Source organism: Lagenorhynchus albirostris, chromosome 10, assembly GCF_949774975.1.
Source record: "Lagenorhynchus albirostris chromosome 10, mLagAlb1.1, whole genome shotgun sequence".
NCBI classification, from domain to species: Eukaryota; Metazoa; Chordata; class Mammalia; order Artiodactyla; family Delphinidae; genus Lagenorhynchus; species Lagenorhynchus albirostris.
This window is the reverse complement of record NC_083104.1, coordinates 59,995,695-60,014,717: the sequence shown is the minus strand read 5'-3', so window position 1 is coordinate 60,014,717 and position 19,023 is coordinate 59,995,695. Positions and strand designations below refer to the sequence as shown.

Sequence of the window (19,023 nt, the reverse complement as noted above, 5' to 3'; positions counted from 1 at the left end):
AAGTGAAAGGTATGAAAGAAGAGAAGAGGAGGGAGGGGAAGAGGAGGGAGGACAAGAGTTGCAGATGGTGGGAGGTGAGAGGCCCTGAGTTGACTGAGGAAGAGGTGTCCTTGGCGCGAGGAGCACCGGGCCCTGTTCTGCACGAGCCACAGGAGCCTCTTGTGGGCTGTCTCGTGTCTGCTTTCAGGTGTGTGAGCACAGAGCCAGAGGGCTGCTGATGAATCAGTCTACATTAGGAAAAGAACAAACTCCTGGCGGCGAGAAAGTTCTTAGCAAGTAACCCTGAAAGTTTATTTTGATGGATGGTGCGAGTTTTTAGTTATTTAGCCTTAAAACTTGGTCTTCCATATCTTCCAGTATACTAATTTTTTAAAAACTTTCTTTTATAAGTGACTTTTAAAGAAAGCCAGGATCAATGGTACATATTTGTTGAAAGGATAATCATTTCTGAAATATTCAAAATATTTCTTATCTGATATAAATATATTATGTCACATACAGGTTTGGATTTCATGACATGGTTTAGATAGAAGTAAATAACATGCAAGATTAATATTAAGTTGACAAATTAAAAAGTTTTTAGCTAATTCTTATCAAATTCATGTTGATGTTTCTCTCTTCTCAGATGAAGAGGTTGTTGAGCTCCCAGATTTGGATTACCTGCGAACCATGACTCACATAGTCTTTGTAGACTTTGATAACTGGTCCAACTTTTTTGGTCATCTACCAGGGAATCTTAACCAAGGAACATTTATTTGGGGCTTTCAAGGTATGGTTAATAAGGAACACATTTGAGACAACCTCCCTTTTTTTCCCCCTTAGAATGTGATTTGCTTTAAAAGGACTCCTTTTGAACCTTCCTGAATAGAAGATAGGAACATAATTGGAATTTTGTCACTTTGCATTATAGTTACTCTGCTAGAATATTTTTCTCTTTACATTTCTCTGAGGTAAATATTCGCTCTGCATGGTGACCCACAGTTTGTGGATCTTTAGATACAGATTGAAAGAGCCTTTATTCAGTATCTACAATGCGCCAGATACTGTACTTGGTACTAATGCATGCTTACTGATTGTTATAATTTTCACCCTTTAAAATATAAGGAAGAAGGCTGAGAAGTTTATTTTTCACAAAGTTCAAAAATAATAAATAGTAGAGTTAGCTTTCAAACTGGGGCCTCATGACTACAGGACTAGTGTGTTTTCAACATAACTGCCTCTTCACTTCATCCTTACTGTTCATAAATGTGCATCTTCACATAAATCCCCCTTCCAGGTACTAACCAGGCCCAGCCCTGCTTAGCTTCCGAGATCAGATGAGATCGGGTGCATTCAGGGTGGTATGGCCGTAGTCTAAATCTCTTTACAAACCATTGACCAAACCTGGGAGAGAGACTCCTCTTCGATTAACTGAGGCTTAGTACAGTGAGCCTCTGATGTACAGGCATCCCTAGGAGATACTGCTGGTTCAGTTCTAGACCACTGCAAGTCACATGAATTTTTTGGTTTCCCAGTGCATATAAAAGTTATGTTTATACTATACTGTGGTCTATTAAGTGAGCAACAACATTATGTCTAAAAGAAGTCTTAATTAAAACATACCTTGGGACTTGCCTAGTGGCACAGTGGTTAAGAATCCGCCTGCCAATGCAGGGAACATGGGTTTGAGCCCTGGTCCAGGAAGATCCTATATGCTGTGGAGCAATTAAGCCCATGTGCCACAACTACTGAGCCTACGCTCTAGAGCCCGCGAGCCACAACTATTGAGCCCGAGTGCCACAGCTACTGAAGCCTGCGCCTAGAGCTCATGCTCTGCAACAAGAGAATCCACTGCAATGAGAAGCCCGCACACTGCAACAAAGAGTAGCCCCCGCTCACCACAGCCGGAGAAAGCCCGCAGGCAGCAACGAAAACCCAATGCAGCCAAAAAAAAAAAAACCCTATTGCTAAAAAAATGCTAACCACCTGAGCCTTCAGTGAGTCGTAATTTTTCTGCTAGGGGAGGGTCTTGCCTCCATGCTGATGGCTGCTGACTGATCAGCCTGGGGGTTGTTGAAGGCTGGGGTGGCTGCGGCAGTTTCTTAAAATAAGACAACAATGAAGTTTGTAGCATTGGTTGACTCTTCCTTTCATGAACGATTTCTCTGTAGCATGCAATGGTGTTTGATAGCATTTTACCCACAGTAGAACTTCTTTCAGAATTGGAGTCAGTCTTCTGAAACCCTGCTCCTGTGTTATCAGCTAAGCTTATGTAATATTCGAAATCCTTTGTTGTCATTTCAACAATCTTCACAGCATCTTCACCAGGAGTGTGTTCCTTCTCAAGAAACCACTTTCTTTTGGCTCATCCATAAGAAGCAACTCCTCACCCATTCAAGTTTTATCCTGAGATTGCAGCAATTCAGTCACATCTTCAGACTCCAGTTCTAATTCTAGTTCTCTTGCTGTTTCCACCACATTTGCAGTTCCTTTGTCTACTGAATTCTTGACCCCTCAAAGTCATCCATGAGGGTTGGAATCAACTTCTTCCAGACTCCCGTGGATGTTGATATTTTGCTTTCTTCACATCTTCCCAGTCATGAATGTCCTTCATGATATCTAGAATGGTGAATCCTTTCTAGAAGGTTTTCAATTTAGTTTGCCCAGATCCATCAGAGGAATCACTACCTATGGCAGCTGTAGCCTTACGAAATTTATTTCTTAAATAATAAGACTTGAAAGTCAAAATTGCTCCTTGATCCATGGGCTACAGAATGAATATTACATTAGGAGACATAAAAACAAAATGAATCTCATTGTACATCTGCATCAGAGCTCTTGGGTGACCAGGTGCATTGTCAATGAGCAGTAATATTTTGAAAGGATTCTTCTGAGCAGTAGGTCTCAAAAGTGGGCTTAAAATATTCAAGAAACCATATTGCTGTCATCCAGGCTTTGTTCTTACATTTATAGAGCATAAGCAGGGTCAATTTAGCTTAATTCTTTTTCTTTCTTTTTTTAAAAATAAATTAATTTATTTATTTTTGGCTGCATTGGGTCTTTGTTGCTGCGTGCAGGCTTTCTCTAGTTGTGGTGAGCAGGGGTACTCTTCATTGCAGTGCATGGGCTTTTCATTACAGTGACTTCTCTTGTTGCAGAGCACGGGCTCTAGGCGCACGGGCTTCAGTAGTTGTGGCATGAGGGCTCAGTAGTTGTGGCTCGCGGGCTCTAGAGCACAGGCTCAGTAGTTGTGGCTCACGGGCTTAGTTGCTCTGCAGCATGTGGGATCTTCCGGACCAGGGATTGAACCCGTGTCCCCTGCGTTGGTAGGCGGATTCTTAACCACTGCACCACCAGGGAAGTCCTAGCTTAATTCTTAAGGGCCCTAGGATTTTCAGAATGGTAAACGAGCATTGTATTCAAGTTAAAGTCACCAGCTGCATTAGCCCCTAACAAGAGAGTCAGCCTGTCCTTTGAAACATTGAAGCCAGGCATTGACTTCTCTCTATCTGTGAAACTGCTAGATGGCATCTTGTTGCAATAGAAGGCTGTTTTGCCTACACTGAAAATCTTTTGTTTAGTGCAGCCACCTTCATGAATTATCTTAGGACTTATCTTCTGGATGACTTGCTGCAGCTTCTACATCAGCACTTGCTGGTTCACCTTACACTTTAATGTTATGGGGACGGCTTCTTTCCTTAAACCTCATGAACCAACCTCTGCTAGCTTCAGACTTTGCTTCTGCAGCTTCGTCACCTCTCTCAGTCTTCATAGAATTGAAGGCAGTTAGGACCAGGCTCTGGATTGGGCTTTGGCTTAAGGGAATATTGTGGTCATTTGATTTTCTATGCAGAGACTCAGACTTTCTCCATATCAGCAATAATGTTGTTTCACTTTCTTATCATTCATTTGTTCACTGCAGTAGCACTTTTAATTTCGTTCAAGAACTTTTCCTTTGCATTCACAGCTTGGGTAACTTTGTGGTGCAAGAGGCCTAGCTTTCAGCCTGTCTTGGCTTTTGACATGCCTTCCTCACTAAGCTTAATCATTGCTAGCTTTTGATTTTAAAAAACGTGAGACTCTTCCTCTCACTTGGACATTTAGAGGCCATTGTAGGGTTATTAATTGGCCTAATTTCAATATTGTGTCTTGGGGAAAAGGGAGGCAGGAAGGGAGGGGAGAAGACGGGGGAAGGGCCAGTCGGTGTGGCAGTCAGAACACACACAACATTTATCAGTTAAGTTTGCCTTCTTGTATGGGCATGGTTCATGGCACCCCCAAACAATTACAATAGTAACATCAAAGATCACCATAACAAATAAAATAATGATGGAAAAGTTTGAAATATTGCGAATATTAACGAAATGTGACACAAAGTTAACAATTGCTGTTGGAAAAATGACATCGATGAGCTCCCTCAATGCAAGGTTGCCACCAACCTTCAGTTTGTAAAAAACACAGTATCTGCAAAGCACAGTAAAGCAAAGTGCAGTGAAACAAGGTGTGCGTGCCATGTTTGACAGCAAGCAGCATATAAAGAAGACGATTAGGATTTAAGATAGAAACATGCTGACCTGGATAAGGTAGTCAGTACAACCTCTTAGTAAGTCCAGCTTTCCTGATTGCACATCATTTTTATTCACTGAGCAGCCTTGACATATTTGTAAAAAACCACTAATGCGTACATTCATATAGAACAACAGCAGTCAAAGAATTTTCATGCACTTTACTTTTGATTCTGCTTAACATCCCTGTGAGTTTTCAGATTAATAGGCAGATTTGGGGAAGTCAGTCTACTTCCCCAAGATTTAAGCAACAACCTGGTGTTACCTGCATGAGAACTGCCTTGTTCTGCCTTCTAATCTGGTACTTTTCCTCTAGAAACATTTTTTTCTAGTATTTGTTTTTCCTTATAGAGTTTTCAGTTGTATCCAGTGTTCTGTTCTTTTTCTCTTGTTTGACTCATCATTTATGCCTTTTCTAAACATAATAGGAGGAAACACCAACTGGAAGCCTCCCGTCAACTGTAAGATCTATAATTACCTAAACAAGATTGGGTGCTTCTTCCTTCATCCTCGCTGTAGTAAAAGAAAAGATGCTGCTGATTTTGCCATATGTATGCATGTGAGTCATTGTTTTATTCAAAATCAAACGTGCATTTGGATTTTTTCCCCTCTTGAATCATAATGACACTGTAGATTCCTTTTCAGTGTTGTGCTTTTTGTATAAAACCTTTTGCATCAGGTTCTACTTATGACTGTTGAGGGCAGGAGTCCATAGCATGTGTTTACTGCTTCATCCCCAGTTCCAGCAGACTCTCAGCTACTCATAGTGCACCCTCAGCTATTTCTAGAATAAATTATCAGGAGATGACACTCCTTGATGCGTGAGGCACTTTCACATTTTAACATCTCTGAAATGGGGGGGCACCATAGCAGTCACTGTTGACCCAGATGGAATTTGCATTTGCTTCTGTCTCTGCTAGTCACCTGGAGAAACAACCCACCTGAGACCCAGTTTAAATTAAATTCTCTGCTTAAGGGTTTCTGTGTCACACTGATACTCTGCAAACTTGTTGACTGCTGCTTATGTTTTAAACCACAGATAGTTTCTTTTTCCATCTAGCCAGTTCTAAGATTGAGTTATGCAAATTACTTTGCTTACCTTTTCTCTATGGCAGATTCATTTTTTATTTACCCTCAGTTTGAGCGCATAGCCCTGTTAGTGTTCCACCTTTATGTGGGGGCCTCCTGTTATATTCTTTTTGGCTTTCTCTTTCTTTCTTTCTTAGTGGCATATAAAAGAGCTTATCTTATAATTGACAGCATTTTATATTTGATTAAATATGGTATATTTCATTTATGAACGAGATCTTTATATCATACTTTGGTGGGAGGTTGAGCGCGTAGCCCTGTTAGTGTTCCACCTTTATGTGGGGGCCTCCTGTTATATTCTTTTTGGCTTTTTTTTTCTTTCTTAGTGGCATATAAGAGAGCTTATCTTATAATTGACAGCATTTTATATTTGATTAAACATGGTATATTTCATTTATGAACGAGATCTTTATATCATACTTTGGTGGGAGCAAGGGAACAAGCTAAATACACGTTTCTAGGTATGTGTTCATTCTGAAATAGCTGTAACTTGACTGGAAGCTCAGATGCTGATCTTTATCAACTTGTGCCATTTTTTCCAACTTAGGCTGGCCGTCTGGATGAACAACTGCCCAAGCAGATTCCTTTCACCATCCTCTCAGGAGATCAAGGTTTTCTGGAGCTAGAGAATCAATTTAAGAAGACTCAGAGGCCAGCACATATACTCAACCCTCACCACTTAGAGGGAGATATGATGTGTGCCTTGTTAAATAGCATATCTGATACGACCAAAGGTATGCAGCTGTAGCCACAGTGCCAACTGCCCAAGAGGAAGAGACTTCACTTCACTTATTGATGAGAAACCAATAAACTGCTCTCCACTAGTGCCCTGCTGCCTGCTCACTAAACGGCCACGCGCTCATGCTTCTATCGTATTTTTTCTCTTATCTCACTTTAACTTTGAGTGTATTAAAAGGAGAATGAATTCATAATATTTTAGAGCCCATTTTTAATCTAATGAATAAAATTTATATTCATATATTTAAAATATATACTTATGGTTTGAAATATGCTAGTATAGTTTTGCAAAGCTCAGAATCCAGATCTTCATTTCATTTCTAAAATTCTAAATTTATCTTCAGTTTTTCAGAAAGCAAAGTGCTTATAGGAGAAATCAGAAAGCAATAAATGTTAATATGGCAATACCAAAAAATAAAAAAATAAAAATTTAAGAGGTTGACAGTGACAAAATGATGCCCTGAAAGATCTTTATTGCCTTGAAGGGCTAGGCATCCGCTGTCCTACACTCTTCTCTGCCTTTTTGAGATTGTTCAGTGAAAGGGCATGCTGATGTCCAATTTCACTAACCAGTATTTAAGAAAGGATGTAATTCTAGGGATCCAGATGGGTTTTGGTTTTGGTTTTTGTAATTTCTGAAATGTGGGTAGGAGAGAATAAAAGAGTAATTTTTAAATATCCTAATAATTTGCAGCCATGAATATGGTTTGAAGGTATTGATGAATGACCTCAATGAAAAACTGACTACTTTTTGGAATTTTTATTATATGCCTTTAAATTGTCCAAGTGTGCTCTCCTCCTAGCTATTTTCTTCTTTCTACATATATAGAGCCACATTTTGATTGAAGATCTATTCTGAAGAACTTTGCTCTAACCACTCACTGCGTTGGATCAATTCACTTTGCAAAGTTAGGAACCATTAAGCTACTGGCACAATTGTGCTCTTTAAAGAAAAATCGGCTCTGTTTTGCATATTTATGTCATGATTCAGTACTGAATTTTGTCTTCCTATTCTGTAGTTTCTGTTTTCATTCACTTGCTTTTTCTGTCTGGCGGGTTTTTTTCTTTTCTTTCTTTTCTTAAAATTTTTAATTAATTTTTTTTATTGGAGTATAGTTGATTTACAATGTTGTGTTAGTTTCTGCTGTACAACAAAGTAAGTCAGTTATACATATACATATATCCACTCTTATTTATTTATTTATTATTTTTAAAATATTTATTTATTTGGCCGTGTGGGGTCTTAGTTGCGACATGTGGGATCTTCATTGCAGCATACAGCCTTCTCTCTAGTTCTCTAGTTGCGGTGTGTGGGCTTCTCTCTAGTTGTGGCATGCGGGTTTTCTCTCTCTAGTTGTGGCCCATGGGCTCCAGGGTGCGTGGGCTCTGTAGTTTGTGGCACGTGGGCTGTCTCGTTGAGGTGCACAAGCTCAGTAGTTGTGGTGCGTGGGCTTAGTTGCCCCATGACGTGTAGGATCTTAGTTCCCTGACCAGGGATTGAACCTGCGTCCCCCACATTGGAAGGCAGATTCTTTACCATTGGACCACCAGGGAGGTCCCTATTCACGCTTTTTAAAATTCTGTTCCCATATAGGTCATTACAGAGTATTGAATGGAGTGCCCTATGTGTCTGTGGCTTTTTTTAACCTCTTTTTCTCCCATTCTTTTACCATCCCTTTCCCGATCCTTAACAACATCTACTTAATATCTTGAAAAATATTAAAATTTTTACCTTTGCTACCTAGGCCCACCCCCTTTTCTTCCTCCTATGCTGCTGCTCTGGGGAGCATTTCTTTTGTAATTTAGAACATGAGACCTGTAATGGATTTGCCTTTCTTTCAACTTTATTTGGAATGAGAGCTACATATGAGTAGGTCTGCACGGGTATATTAGGGTTGGAGGTAAAGTATAGGTTATTGTTATATACCGATGTTCTTTTCTTAATGTCTCTTATGCTCTAGCCTTTTTTTTTTTTGACATATACTTTAATTTCCTTTTTCACTCATCAGTGTCATAAACCACTCTCTGTGTCAGAATATAGAATTCTCTAGGTATTTTTTTTTTAATCATTCATTTGTAATCAGTGCTCGTTTGAACTTACTGCTCTTTGGGGACACATGTATACTTTATTCTGAATTTTTGTGAAATACAGAGACCATGCAGTGCATAAAGAAGGGCATGGTCTTTGATTCGAATACTGACTTCTGCTTCTTAGCTGTGCGATTTCAGGCAAGTTACTCAACTTTTTCTGAGTCTCACTTTTCATATCTATAAGGTTGTAAGAATTAGTGATACGTATAGTGTCTAGCATAGCATAGGAAAGAGCATAGGTGCTCAGTAAATAGCTATTATTAATTATTACTACTGTAAAAAGGAAATATGGTTACTAGCCACTATATATTTTTTTACTTTTTCTTTCCATTTTTTTCATTGTAGTAAAATATACATAAGATTTACCATCTTAACCATTTTGAAGTCTCCAGTTGAGTGGTATTAACTGCATTTACATTGTTGTGCAGCCATCACCGCCATCCATCCCCAGAACTCTTTTCATCTTGCAAAACTGAAACTCCATACCCATTAAACAACCCCACACTCCCCTTTCCCCAGCTCCTGGCAGCCACCATTCTGTTTCCTGTCTATGAATTTGACTACTCTAAGTATGTCGTGTAAGTTAAATCATGCAGCCTTTGTATTTTTGTGACTGGCTTATTTCACTGAGCAAAATGTCCTCAGGTTTCACCCATGTTGTAGCCTATGTCAAAATGTCCTTCCTTTTTAAGGGTGAATAATACTCCATTGTATGTATATACCCCCTTTTGCTTATCCATTTATCCATTGATGGACACTTGGGTTGTGTCCATGCTTCAGCTATTATGAATCATGCTGTTGTGAACATGGGGATACAGACATCTCTTCGAGATCCTCCTTTCAGTTCTTATGAGTATATACCCAGAAGTGGAATTGCTGGATCATATGGTAATTCTATTTCTAATTCATTCATTCATTTATGGCTATGTCGGTCTTCGTTGCTGCTCAAGGGCTTTTTCTAATTGCGGTGAGTGGGGGCTACTCTTTGTTGCGGTGCATGGGCTTCTCATTGTGGTGGCTTTTCTTGCTGCGGCGCACGGGCTCTAGGCGCGCAGGCTTCAGTAGTTGTGGCACGCAGGCTCAGTAGTTGTGGCTTGTGGGCTCTAGAGCACAGGCTCAGTAGTTGTGGCGCACGGGCTTAGTTGCTCCGCGGCATGTGGTATCTTCCCAGACCAGGGCTCGAACCCATGTTCCCTGCATTGGCAGGTGTATTCTTAACCACTGCACCACCAGGGAAGTCCTTTTTCTAATTTTTTGAGAAATCTCCATACTAATTTTCCACATGGATTGTACCATTTTACATTCTCACCAGTAGTGCATAAGGGTTCCATTTTCTCTGCATCCTTGCCAACAATTGTTATTTTCTGACTTTTGTTTGTTTTTATAGTAGCCATCCTAATGGGTGCGAAGTGGCATCTCATTTTGTTTTTGATTTCCATTTCCCTAATGGTTAGTGATGTAGAGCATCTTTTCATGTGCTATAGCCACTACATTTTAAAAGTAATGAAAATTATTAAAATTAAGTGGCCAAAGAAGTGTAGTCTTTAAGTCACATATTTTATTTAGGTCTGGATTTAAAGATGCTTTTATAACTAAAATTTAAAAAAATATTATGCTGAATCACAGTATGTTCAGATTCAGTTTAAGACAAATTTTTTTCTTCATGGAAGATTGAAAGGCATCAAACTGCCTGCTAATAAACTTTATAATAAGAAAAATCAAAGAACAGTGACTTTCTTGGGTAACTTTATTCCTTCACCTTTCCTAATAAATGGCTTTCTGAATAGTAGAGTAACAGTCTTTGTTAAGAAATGATATTTAATATGTATTGTGACTGAGAAACATCTCTCAGTGTCCACAAATACTGCAGTTCGTGTTGGGCCTGTAGTGTAGTTTTGGTTACCACAAGAATGCCAGGGTAACTCCTTTCGTCTAGCTTAACCCCGTGTGCTATCTTCAGATCTGACAACCAGTTATTTTAAGGCAGTGTGGTTTGCGGGTAGGCGTCGATGGACCTTTTTGGGAATCTGAAAAAAGCTTTCCAAACCTCTTTCCCCCAAATGGACATGTACAGTAAGTCCCCTACATATGAACCTTCAAGTTGCAAACTTTACAAACGTGCATTCGCATGTCCAATCACGTAAGTTACTTCACGTGTCTGGCATACCTTGTCACATGCGTGCGTCCTCTACAAGTGGTTGTGTTTTTGTGTACTTTACTGTACATTACTATATAGAGTACAGTAGTACAGTATCTTTATTTCAAGCCCAGGATGTCCAGAAGCAAGCATAAAAGCAGCGGTGATGTAGCTGGTACTACTGTACTTTTCAAGGTACTGTATTGTAAGATTAAAAATGCTTGCTTTATTTTTTGTGTTTATGTATTATTTGTGTGAAAAGTATTATAAACCTATTACAGTACAGTATTATATAGCTGATTGTGTTAGTTGGGTACCTAGGCTAATTTTGTTGGACTTATGAACGCGCTCTCGGAACGGAACTTGTTTGTATGTAGGGGACTTACTGTACATACAATATCACGTACAGCTTCGGGCATCTGTCGTTTCAAGGCTCCTAGTTACCAACCAGCCACCCCACAAATTCTCTTACAAGTAACACACAGTGAGAAGTTCTCTCATGTTTTATAAGCATTGTGATGATTTTTCACGTTTTTAAAATCTCTGCCATGGCATAGACAAATGATACAAGCTTGAACCTCTTATTTCTTTATAACTTTTCAGAAATTTTCCATTATTAGGACCATAAAGTGGTTTTATTACTCCTGTGTAAACAGGAAGAATCTATTGAATAGTGTTGTCAGAATCAGTGATCATATGGTATCTTATACTTTCTTTTTTGCCAGTTTTTCAGTTAATTGAAAGTTTTTTCAGGAGATACTTATTTCAGTAGAAATAGAGGTATTGGGAAGTTGCTGGCTCCATGTATGAATGTCAGTCATTTGGTCATAAGGTCTTATTATATCTTTGCTTGGTAGGGAGAGGACAGGTAAGTAGTGCTACTGCTGCTACTTTGTTAGATCTCTGACTTGGGTTAAAACAGTTACCCTCTCTAGCAAGGTGAGCCTTTATACTAAGTTTGAGATTTGAATGTGTCATGGTTTTTGCCCTTTAAACTCACTCTCCTTCTATGCATCAGGGTTCCAGCACCAACGTTTTGATTACAGCTATGATATATGTGTAAATCCCTGTAGAGATGTGTAAAAATACTAATCTGTCCTGAATTGACACCTTTGGGCCCCTTATCCTTCATCAGTTCTATTTTATATTGTACTCATTTTCACTTTTTAAAAATTTACCAAGATACATGGATCCTTTCTCGTGATCCTAGTCAGAGGAGCCAGGTAGACTTTTTCTTCTTTTATGCTTTTCACACTTTATTCACAAACATGTGTTCATTCTAACTCAAGCCTCATGTTTCAAAGATACAGATATCACTTGTCATTTCAATTGTTGTTTTAAAGAAGTAAAAGGAACTAACCTTTATTAAGGACCTACTGTGTACCAGCCACCATGCTAGCTGCCTTTTGTATTTGTAGTGTTTGAAGATGTTTAAACATGTTCAAAGAACCTGCGTGTTGTTTAATCCTCTTTTCAACGCTGTGAGTTAGGATATATTAGATCGCCCCCTTTCATAGATGAGGGAGCAGAGGCCCAGGAAGGTTAAAATAGCTGCCTGAGGCCACACAGCCATCACCTGTGAAGGCTGAGGCTTTCACTGACACAAAGCCCTGATTTTATTATGTAGAGAATCCATTGTGCATTGTTCGCTCTTACCATGTCCTTGAGGAATGAAGATGAGACGCTCTGTTGCAGTCTAACGGCAGTGCAGAGTGTGTATAGATGAAAATAACATTTAGGAAGATGCTTTTTTTTTTTTTTTTCCCTAGAAGGTAAAAAGATTTGATTGTGGGTTCTGGGGGTTCTGGTACTTTAAAAAGTAAGCTGATTATGTGTCAAGCATAGCCAACTTATCATTGTAAGTTCTCTGGGATCTTTTGTCTTGTAAGTAAACCAAGAAGCCCCATTTTCTTTTCTTCAGACTGTAGAAATGCAGTCTCAGTGTGAGGGCAGGCTGAGTTAAAGGGACCACGCTAGCACCATTTTTATTTACCCCGTGACGCTGCTCCTGGCTTGTAGTATGCTCTTTGTAAAATAAAATAACTATGGTACTTGTTTTTACTGTCTTGACCATACATTTTAAGGTTTTGTTTGTTTGTTTGCTTTTACTTTCCAGAGTGTTGTGTTATTGGACCTACTTCAACCACATTCTTGATGACTGAATTTCTGAGTTGCCATTTTCTACTATTTCATTAGTCACCGCCATTGCTTATATAAAAAAATTCTCTGGGCTCTTAAAGATCTGTTTATGTAATAGAACTTGCCTGTATCTTGTAGGTTAGTTCAAGAACATTGTTTGCTTTATGTAAACAGTTTTTAAAAACACAGTTTTGTGTATTCAGTTGTTTATAGTTCTTCAGTACTTAAACATCTTCCTTCCAGTTTTATGTAAAGTTTGAACTTTCCTAGAATATTTTTTCTTAGGTAATGCAAGGAGGGACTTGAGCATAGGCTGTTATGAATTAGTGAATTTAAATTGAAAACAGACTTTACTGTGCTTTGACATGATTTTTGTTGAATCTGAACACTGTCCTTGGGCTGTCTGGTTTATGGCCCTGGGACTTCGTTATGTCTGTTTGGTTTGTGTCTTCATTTTGGAATGAATGGGATGAAGGCATTAAGTATGGTTGGTACCAATTATACAGGTTTTTAAAGCCATCTTAAAAGTTGAACATACTAATTCACCCATGCTGTGAAAGTGTAGGTGATTGAAGCAGTGGCATGCCCTATATGAAATAGTTGTTGAACCTAATTCTAAGCATCTATCTGCTTGCTTGCTCAGCCTGTTGATGAGACTATATAGGTTGTTGCTTTGGGCACCATCCTAAAAATCTATATGATACAGTTAATTCTGTGCAAGGTACTGAAAAATAGGGAAAAAATTCATGATTTTCTCTGTTCTACAGATGGGGGGCTGATTGAGGCAAACGAAACCTTTAAAAATTTTTACAACCTAGTGTCAAGCTAAACCTTATGATTCAAACCTGCAGTTTTGCCTTATGTCTTGGTTGCCATGATGAATTGTTTAGGCCAGTTACCACATGCTGCTTTTGACTGGCCTTGACTTTGAATTGTAATAAAAGAAACCTTGGGTATTTTCTCTTTGTTCCTAATGTTTTAAGACTAAATTTTTTGTTCTTCAAATTGTAAATGTAATGTTTTATTTCACTAAAACACAGCTTGAAATATTTGAAGTAGTAGGTGTATATAACATATTATAGAAAAAGCAATCGTTTTTTTGTTGGAATAGCAAAAGGTGACTCGTAATAAATTTTTGCAGCAAAGGAATATAAGAGAAATATAGTGGTTTTTATTTATAAACAGTGATATATTGATAAATTTTTAAATGTATATTGTTAGTTTTTATATATTTTCACAGAAGCAAATACGTCCATGTGATTTGTATTGAATACACAATCAGGGTTATTTAAACCCTGATTCAGTCACTCTGATAGAAATTGATTTAAATGTAGTTAAGGTGGAAAGCCAAATACTGGGTCCCTGATGGTACCACGTTCATATTTTAAGTGACTTTTGTAATACCCGGTCAGTCATGTCATTATTTTAAAGCCTTAGGTCTCTCAGTAAGCATATAAGGCATCAAGTGAGTTTGTGCCATGCAGAGACACTGTTAATATAAATCTATGGTCTCTATAGAGATGAATGCATATGATTTTCAAAATACAGGAGAATTTTATCTGTCATCATTAAAAATCTTTTAAAGATGATTTCATGCAAATGAAACTTCGGAGTTTATTTGCTAGATCCAAATAAACATACTGGCTTTTTAAAATACACAGTTTTTAAAAATATACTAGGATTTTATGTTTCCTCAACATGCAAAAAGAACTTTTTCAAATAATTTTTTGAATATGGAGCCAAAATCAAATTGCCTATTTCATTCATTTTTATCTTTTTCTCAATTTAAGTAATATTATTTGGTAAGCATTAAAAAACACACAAATCTCTAAGGAAAGTTGTGTAATACTAATGGATTGTAATTAGTAAGCTTGGGTATGGGAGAAGTCATTGAAAGTCACATTGTCTTAGAATACATAAATTATGGCACAAAACTTTTTCAGAAGTACATTTGAATTTATTCTTCTTTACAGAATGTGACAGTGATGATAACCTGGGTATGAAGAGTACTTCAATGGGAGAAGAATTCAGATCCACAGAAGGTAACCTAATCCCTTCCTGACTGTATCTGTATGTTTTTTTTAAATTTCTCCCTCTTTCACTTCATCCCTCCTACCACTGAGTATAAAAAAAAAAAAATTGTTCTCTCATTTAAAGGATAGTTTGCATTTCCTCGTGTAAGATGATTTAGGGGCTAAAAGAGAAATCAGCCAGTCGACTGCCTGGTTTTGTAAATAAGGTTTTATTGGAGCTCAGCCACACTCTGTTGTGTAAGTATTGTCTGCGCTGTTGCTTTGATGTCGCAAGAGCAAGGGTGAGTAGTTGTGATACAAATAATAGATCCTCCCCCACCCCGCAACCAAGCCTAAAATAAATATTTTCTGACCCTTTGCAGAAAAAGTTGCTGTTCCAGGGATAGGAGAAGATTTTGGTGTCCTAATTTTTATTTAGTTTGAGTAGTATTAAATTAAGAATATTAAAGTTTTGCAGTAGAACTATAAAAGCAAGCACTTACATCTGAATATTAGTGGACTTTTTAAATAAATTAATTATGTTTCCCTCCTCTTAAAGGAAAAGGTGTTTCCTTCCATAGGTTAAAGAGAACTTTTTATATTACTTCACATCAAATAATTTACTTGCTGTACCACTATTTGGTTGTGACATAAGTCCAGTTTTTACTATGGTTTTTCCATAACAGACTGTGCTTTTTAATAACCCTGGGGGGAAATGAAACAACAGATTTTGGAAAATACTTGAACCTTCACTAAAGTAGTTGAAACTTTTCTTTTGGCATCTTTGACATTCAAGGACGACAGTAGGAGTCATAGTATAGTTCCAGTGTAGTATTTGTTGGTGGAGATTTGAGAGTGGAAATGTGTAATTAGAGAGGGAAACGTAGCAAAACAAGCACACACAGAATGGCCACCTGGTTTGTTTCTGCACGTCTCCTTGCGCTCTCCTAGAGTACAATTAGTCTGACTAGGAGCACACTGGATCTTTGTGCTATCTGGGGTTGGAAATTTGAGTGTGGCAGTGGAACTGATTCATCCATTCAGTGAAGTAGAAGACTGATCTTTCCCTCTTATAGTCAAAATTCACTGGTTAAACAAAGTTGGCAGTAAATCTGCAGCCTAATTGGAAGCAAGTTTTCTGACCAACTTGTTTTCCCAACATGGTCTTGCAAGGTCTGGCTCAGTGCTTAGCAGCCACATAATGATGAGTTAAACAGGTGAAAGAACATTTTGTGAGTTTTAAACAAAAACTGCCAGTTAAGTTGTTTATCAAGGCCATGAAAAGATAAACACCGTTGAGCATCTAAGTAGCTCAGACTTTGCAACCTTCATGTACTACCCACGACTAATCCCATGGAAAATGCCAAACAAAATTATAACTTTTAAATAAACACACTTGAGAAACCTCCACAGTTCTGTGGGCTCCTAGCTAACCCAGGAAATCTGAGATGTGTATAAATGAATATGTACCAGAATTTCTAGTGTTTTGTTATCTATGTAATACATTTTATGGTTGGGAGATTTTGAGAGTTTTTACATCTTTATCATGTCTTAGTTTGGAAGAAGGATTACCATTAATGGATTCAAGAAAAGATACTTCAAACTTTTAACTAGTTGTTCTATGAAGAAAGGATATAATGCTCTAATTTCAAGAAAAATCAAAGTGATGTTACGTGTGTGTTTTCTTTCATTTCCTGATGCTTTATGTAAAATGAGTGTGAGAAGCACATAGTGTTACACTTGTAAGTTAGGGAGTGTGGCCTCCTCTGTACTTGCCTCTAATACCTTCCTTTGCCCCTTCTTTTCCCCCAACAAGAACTAGCTCAAATATCATCTCTTAGGTTGAACCATATAGAATTACCAATTTTGTAGACAATTTTGTTTGATCAGTGCCTCTTAGATCTTCCATTTTTAGAGACAGCTACCCACTACCACTCCTAGAATCCCTCCAATTTAAACATTTTTTTTGTTTGCATCTCTCATCCCCACCAGACCATGAGCTCCTCAAGGAGTAGGATCATGTTTCATTTATCTTTATTTCAACAACACCTAGCACAGTGTTTAGCACTAAATGATTGTTGAATGAATAAACTTATAACACATTAGAGCTACGAGGACCCATCTCCCTATAACTGAATAAAGGAAATTAAGACAGAGGCCATTTGGCTGGGAGAATATTGGGTGATTTTGTTGACCCTGCACCATGGGAGCAAAGTGATGTTCTAGTCTAGACCTAATAGCAAAACTCAAAAAAGTATAAGTAACTTCTCAAATCTCTTCTCATTCCTTCCCTTCCCAACACAACACTTTAAAAGCCTGACAAATTGAGTGGCAAAAAGCAGGATCAATTTGCTTATGATCTTTTTGCCTTGAGGAAAGGCAGTTTCTCTTGTCGCCGCGTCTCCGCCCACCATGATTTATCTCCAGTCTTCTGTCTCATTCTTTGTTGTTCTCTGTAGACCTGTATCAGATTGTAACTACCCAAGTCAATCATAAAGGTCCTATTTTATCTCAGCTCTGCTGCTTACAAGTTATATAATATTGTGCAAGTCCCTTAATTTCACTGTGTGTCAGTTTCCTCAGGAATACTAGTATACCTACCTTACTAGAGTAGCCTGGCACATGGTAAGCAGTGTATGTATTGGTTGCTGCTGCTGTTATTGTGACTTATTTATTTATTTATTTTTGGCCACACAGCTTGCAGGATCTTAGTTCCCCAACCAGGGATTGAACCTGTGCCTTTGGCAGTGAAAGTGCAGAGTCCTAACCACTAACAAGAGAATTCCCTATGATTTTGATCATTATCATTAGTCACTGTTACCTGCATGTAAGGTGTGCTCTGGAAGCATGCACACTTAACAGAGGTATTCTGACTCAAATCCTTGGAAAAGAAAGAAGACAGCATTATGTGGATGATTGCCAATGCAAAACAGTCTTTCTGTAAATGTCAGCAATTTGCCTTAGAGTTCCTTCAATTAATAGCAGTCATCAATATAATTATTAATATTATAATGTAACATAAACAGTAAAACTCTATACTGTGGCCACAAAGAAAGGATAAGAGACTAGTGTGTTCAGTTTTAACTTCAATTAATGCTTATGAAAAATCTAATACTTTGAAAACTGCTCTTAATCTTAACAACTTATGAGAGTCAGAATATTCTCCTTATTTTACATAAAAACTTAGTCTTCCAAACATTAAGTAATTTGTCTTCAGATTCACAGCCTCAAAATGATTGGAGCATGGTTCGATATAGGTCTTCTAACTCCCATTACTGGGTTCTTTCTTATTTTGTCATATTACCTCTCTTTCAAAGAGAGTGAAATTAAGGCAGAGAGAAAAGAGAATAAGAGAAACATAGACTTAGACATATAAAAGAAAAACAAGGACATATTTGCCATAAATGTTCTTTATTTCTTCATATAGATTTGAGTCACTGTCTAATGTCCTTTCAGTTCAACTTGAAGGATTCCCTTAGCATTTCTTGCAGGGCAGATCTGCTAGTAACAAACTTCTTTAGCTTTGTCTTGATTTCTTCTCCATTCTTTCTGGATATAGAATTCTTGCTTGACAGTTTTGGTTTTGTTTTCCCTTTCAGCACTTTAAATATATCTCACTGCCTTCTGGTCTCCATGATTTCTGATGAGAAATAAGCTATTAGTGTTATTAAAAATTTTACATGTGATGAGTTGCTTCTCTCTTGCTGTTTCTGTTGATTTTGGCTTTTGACAATTTGACTATAATTTGTCTCAGTGTGGATCTCTTTGAGTTTCTCCTGTTTGGAGTTTGTTGGGCTTCTTGGATGTGTAGATTTATATCTTTCATCAAATCTGGGACATTTAATTTGCTGATTCTTTTTTCTGTCTGCTTAATTTTGTTAAACTCCTGTAATGAATTTTTCATTTTAGTTGTACTTTTCAGCTCCAGAATTTCTATTTGGTGGCCTTTCATAATTCCAATCTCTTTATGATATTCTCATTTTATTCATACATTGTTTTACTGGTTTCCTTTACTTCCTTGTCCATAGTTTACTCTAGCTCCTAGAACGTATGTAAGACAGTTGGTTTAAAGTCTTTGTTTAGTAAATTCAATGTCTTGGTGTCCTCAGGGATAATTTAACTCAATTTTTTTCACTTTGAATGGGCCATACTTTCGTGTTTCTTTGTATTATCTGTGTTTTTGTTGTTGTTGAAAATTGGATGTGCAAATATTATAATGTAGTACCTCTGGAAATCAGATTCTACCTCTTCCCCAGAGTTTGCTGTTTGTGAT

At 37.8% G+C, this 19,023-nt stretch overlaps 1 protein-coding gene across 7 annotated transcripts in view; it reads left to right on the top strand.

Moving 5' to 3' along the window:
• The window catches only part of ZNF451 (zinc finger protein 451), a 103,501-nt gene that overhangs the window by 72,207 nt on the left and 12,271 nt on the right, over positions 1-19,023 (top strand). For 5 of the 7 annotated variants that reach the window (XM_060162507.1, XM_060162506.1, XM_060162511.1 and 2 more), the window contains 4 exons: positions 626-769; positions 4,973-5,103; positions 6,181-6,367; positions 14,712-14,780. In XM_060162507.1, coding sequence (XP_060018490.1) covers positions 626-769; positions 4,973-5,103; positions 6,181-6,367; positions 14,712-14,780 — 531 coding nt within the window. Of the gene's footprint in view, positions 1-625; positions 770-4,972; positions 5,104-6,180; positions 6,368-10,728; positions 10,795-14,711; positions 14,781-19,023 lie in introns of all 7 variants that reach the window. The other 2 variants (XR_009542907.1, XM_060162509.1) reach the window with 2 other exon arrangements.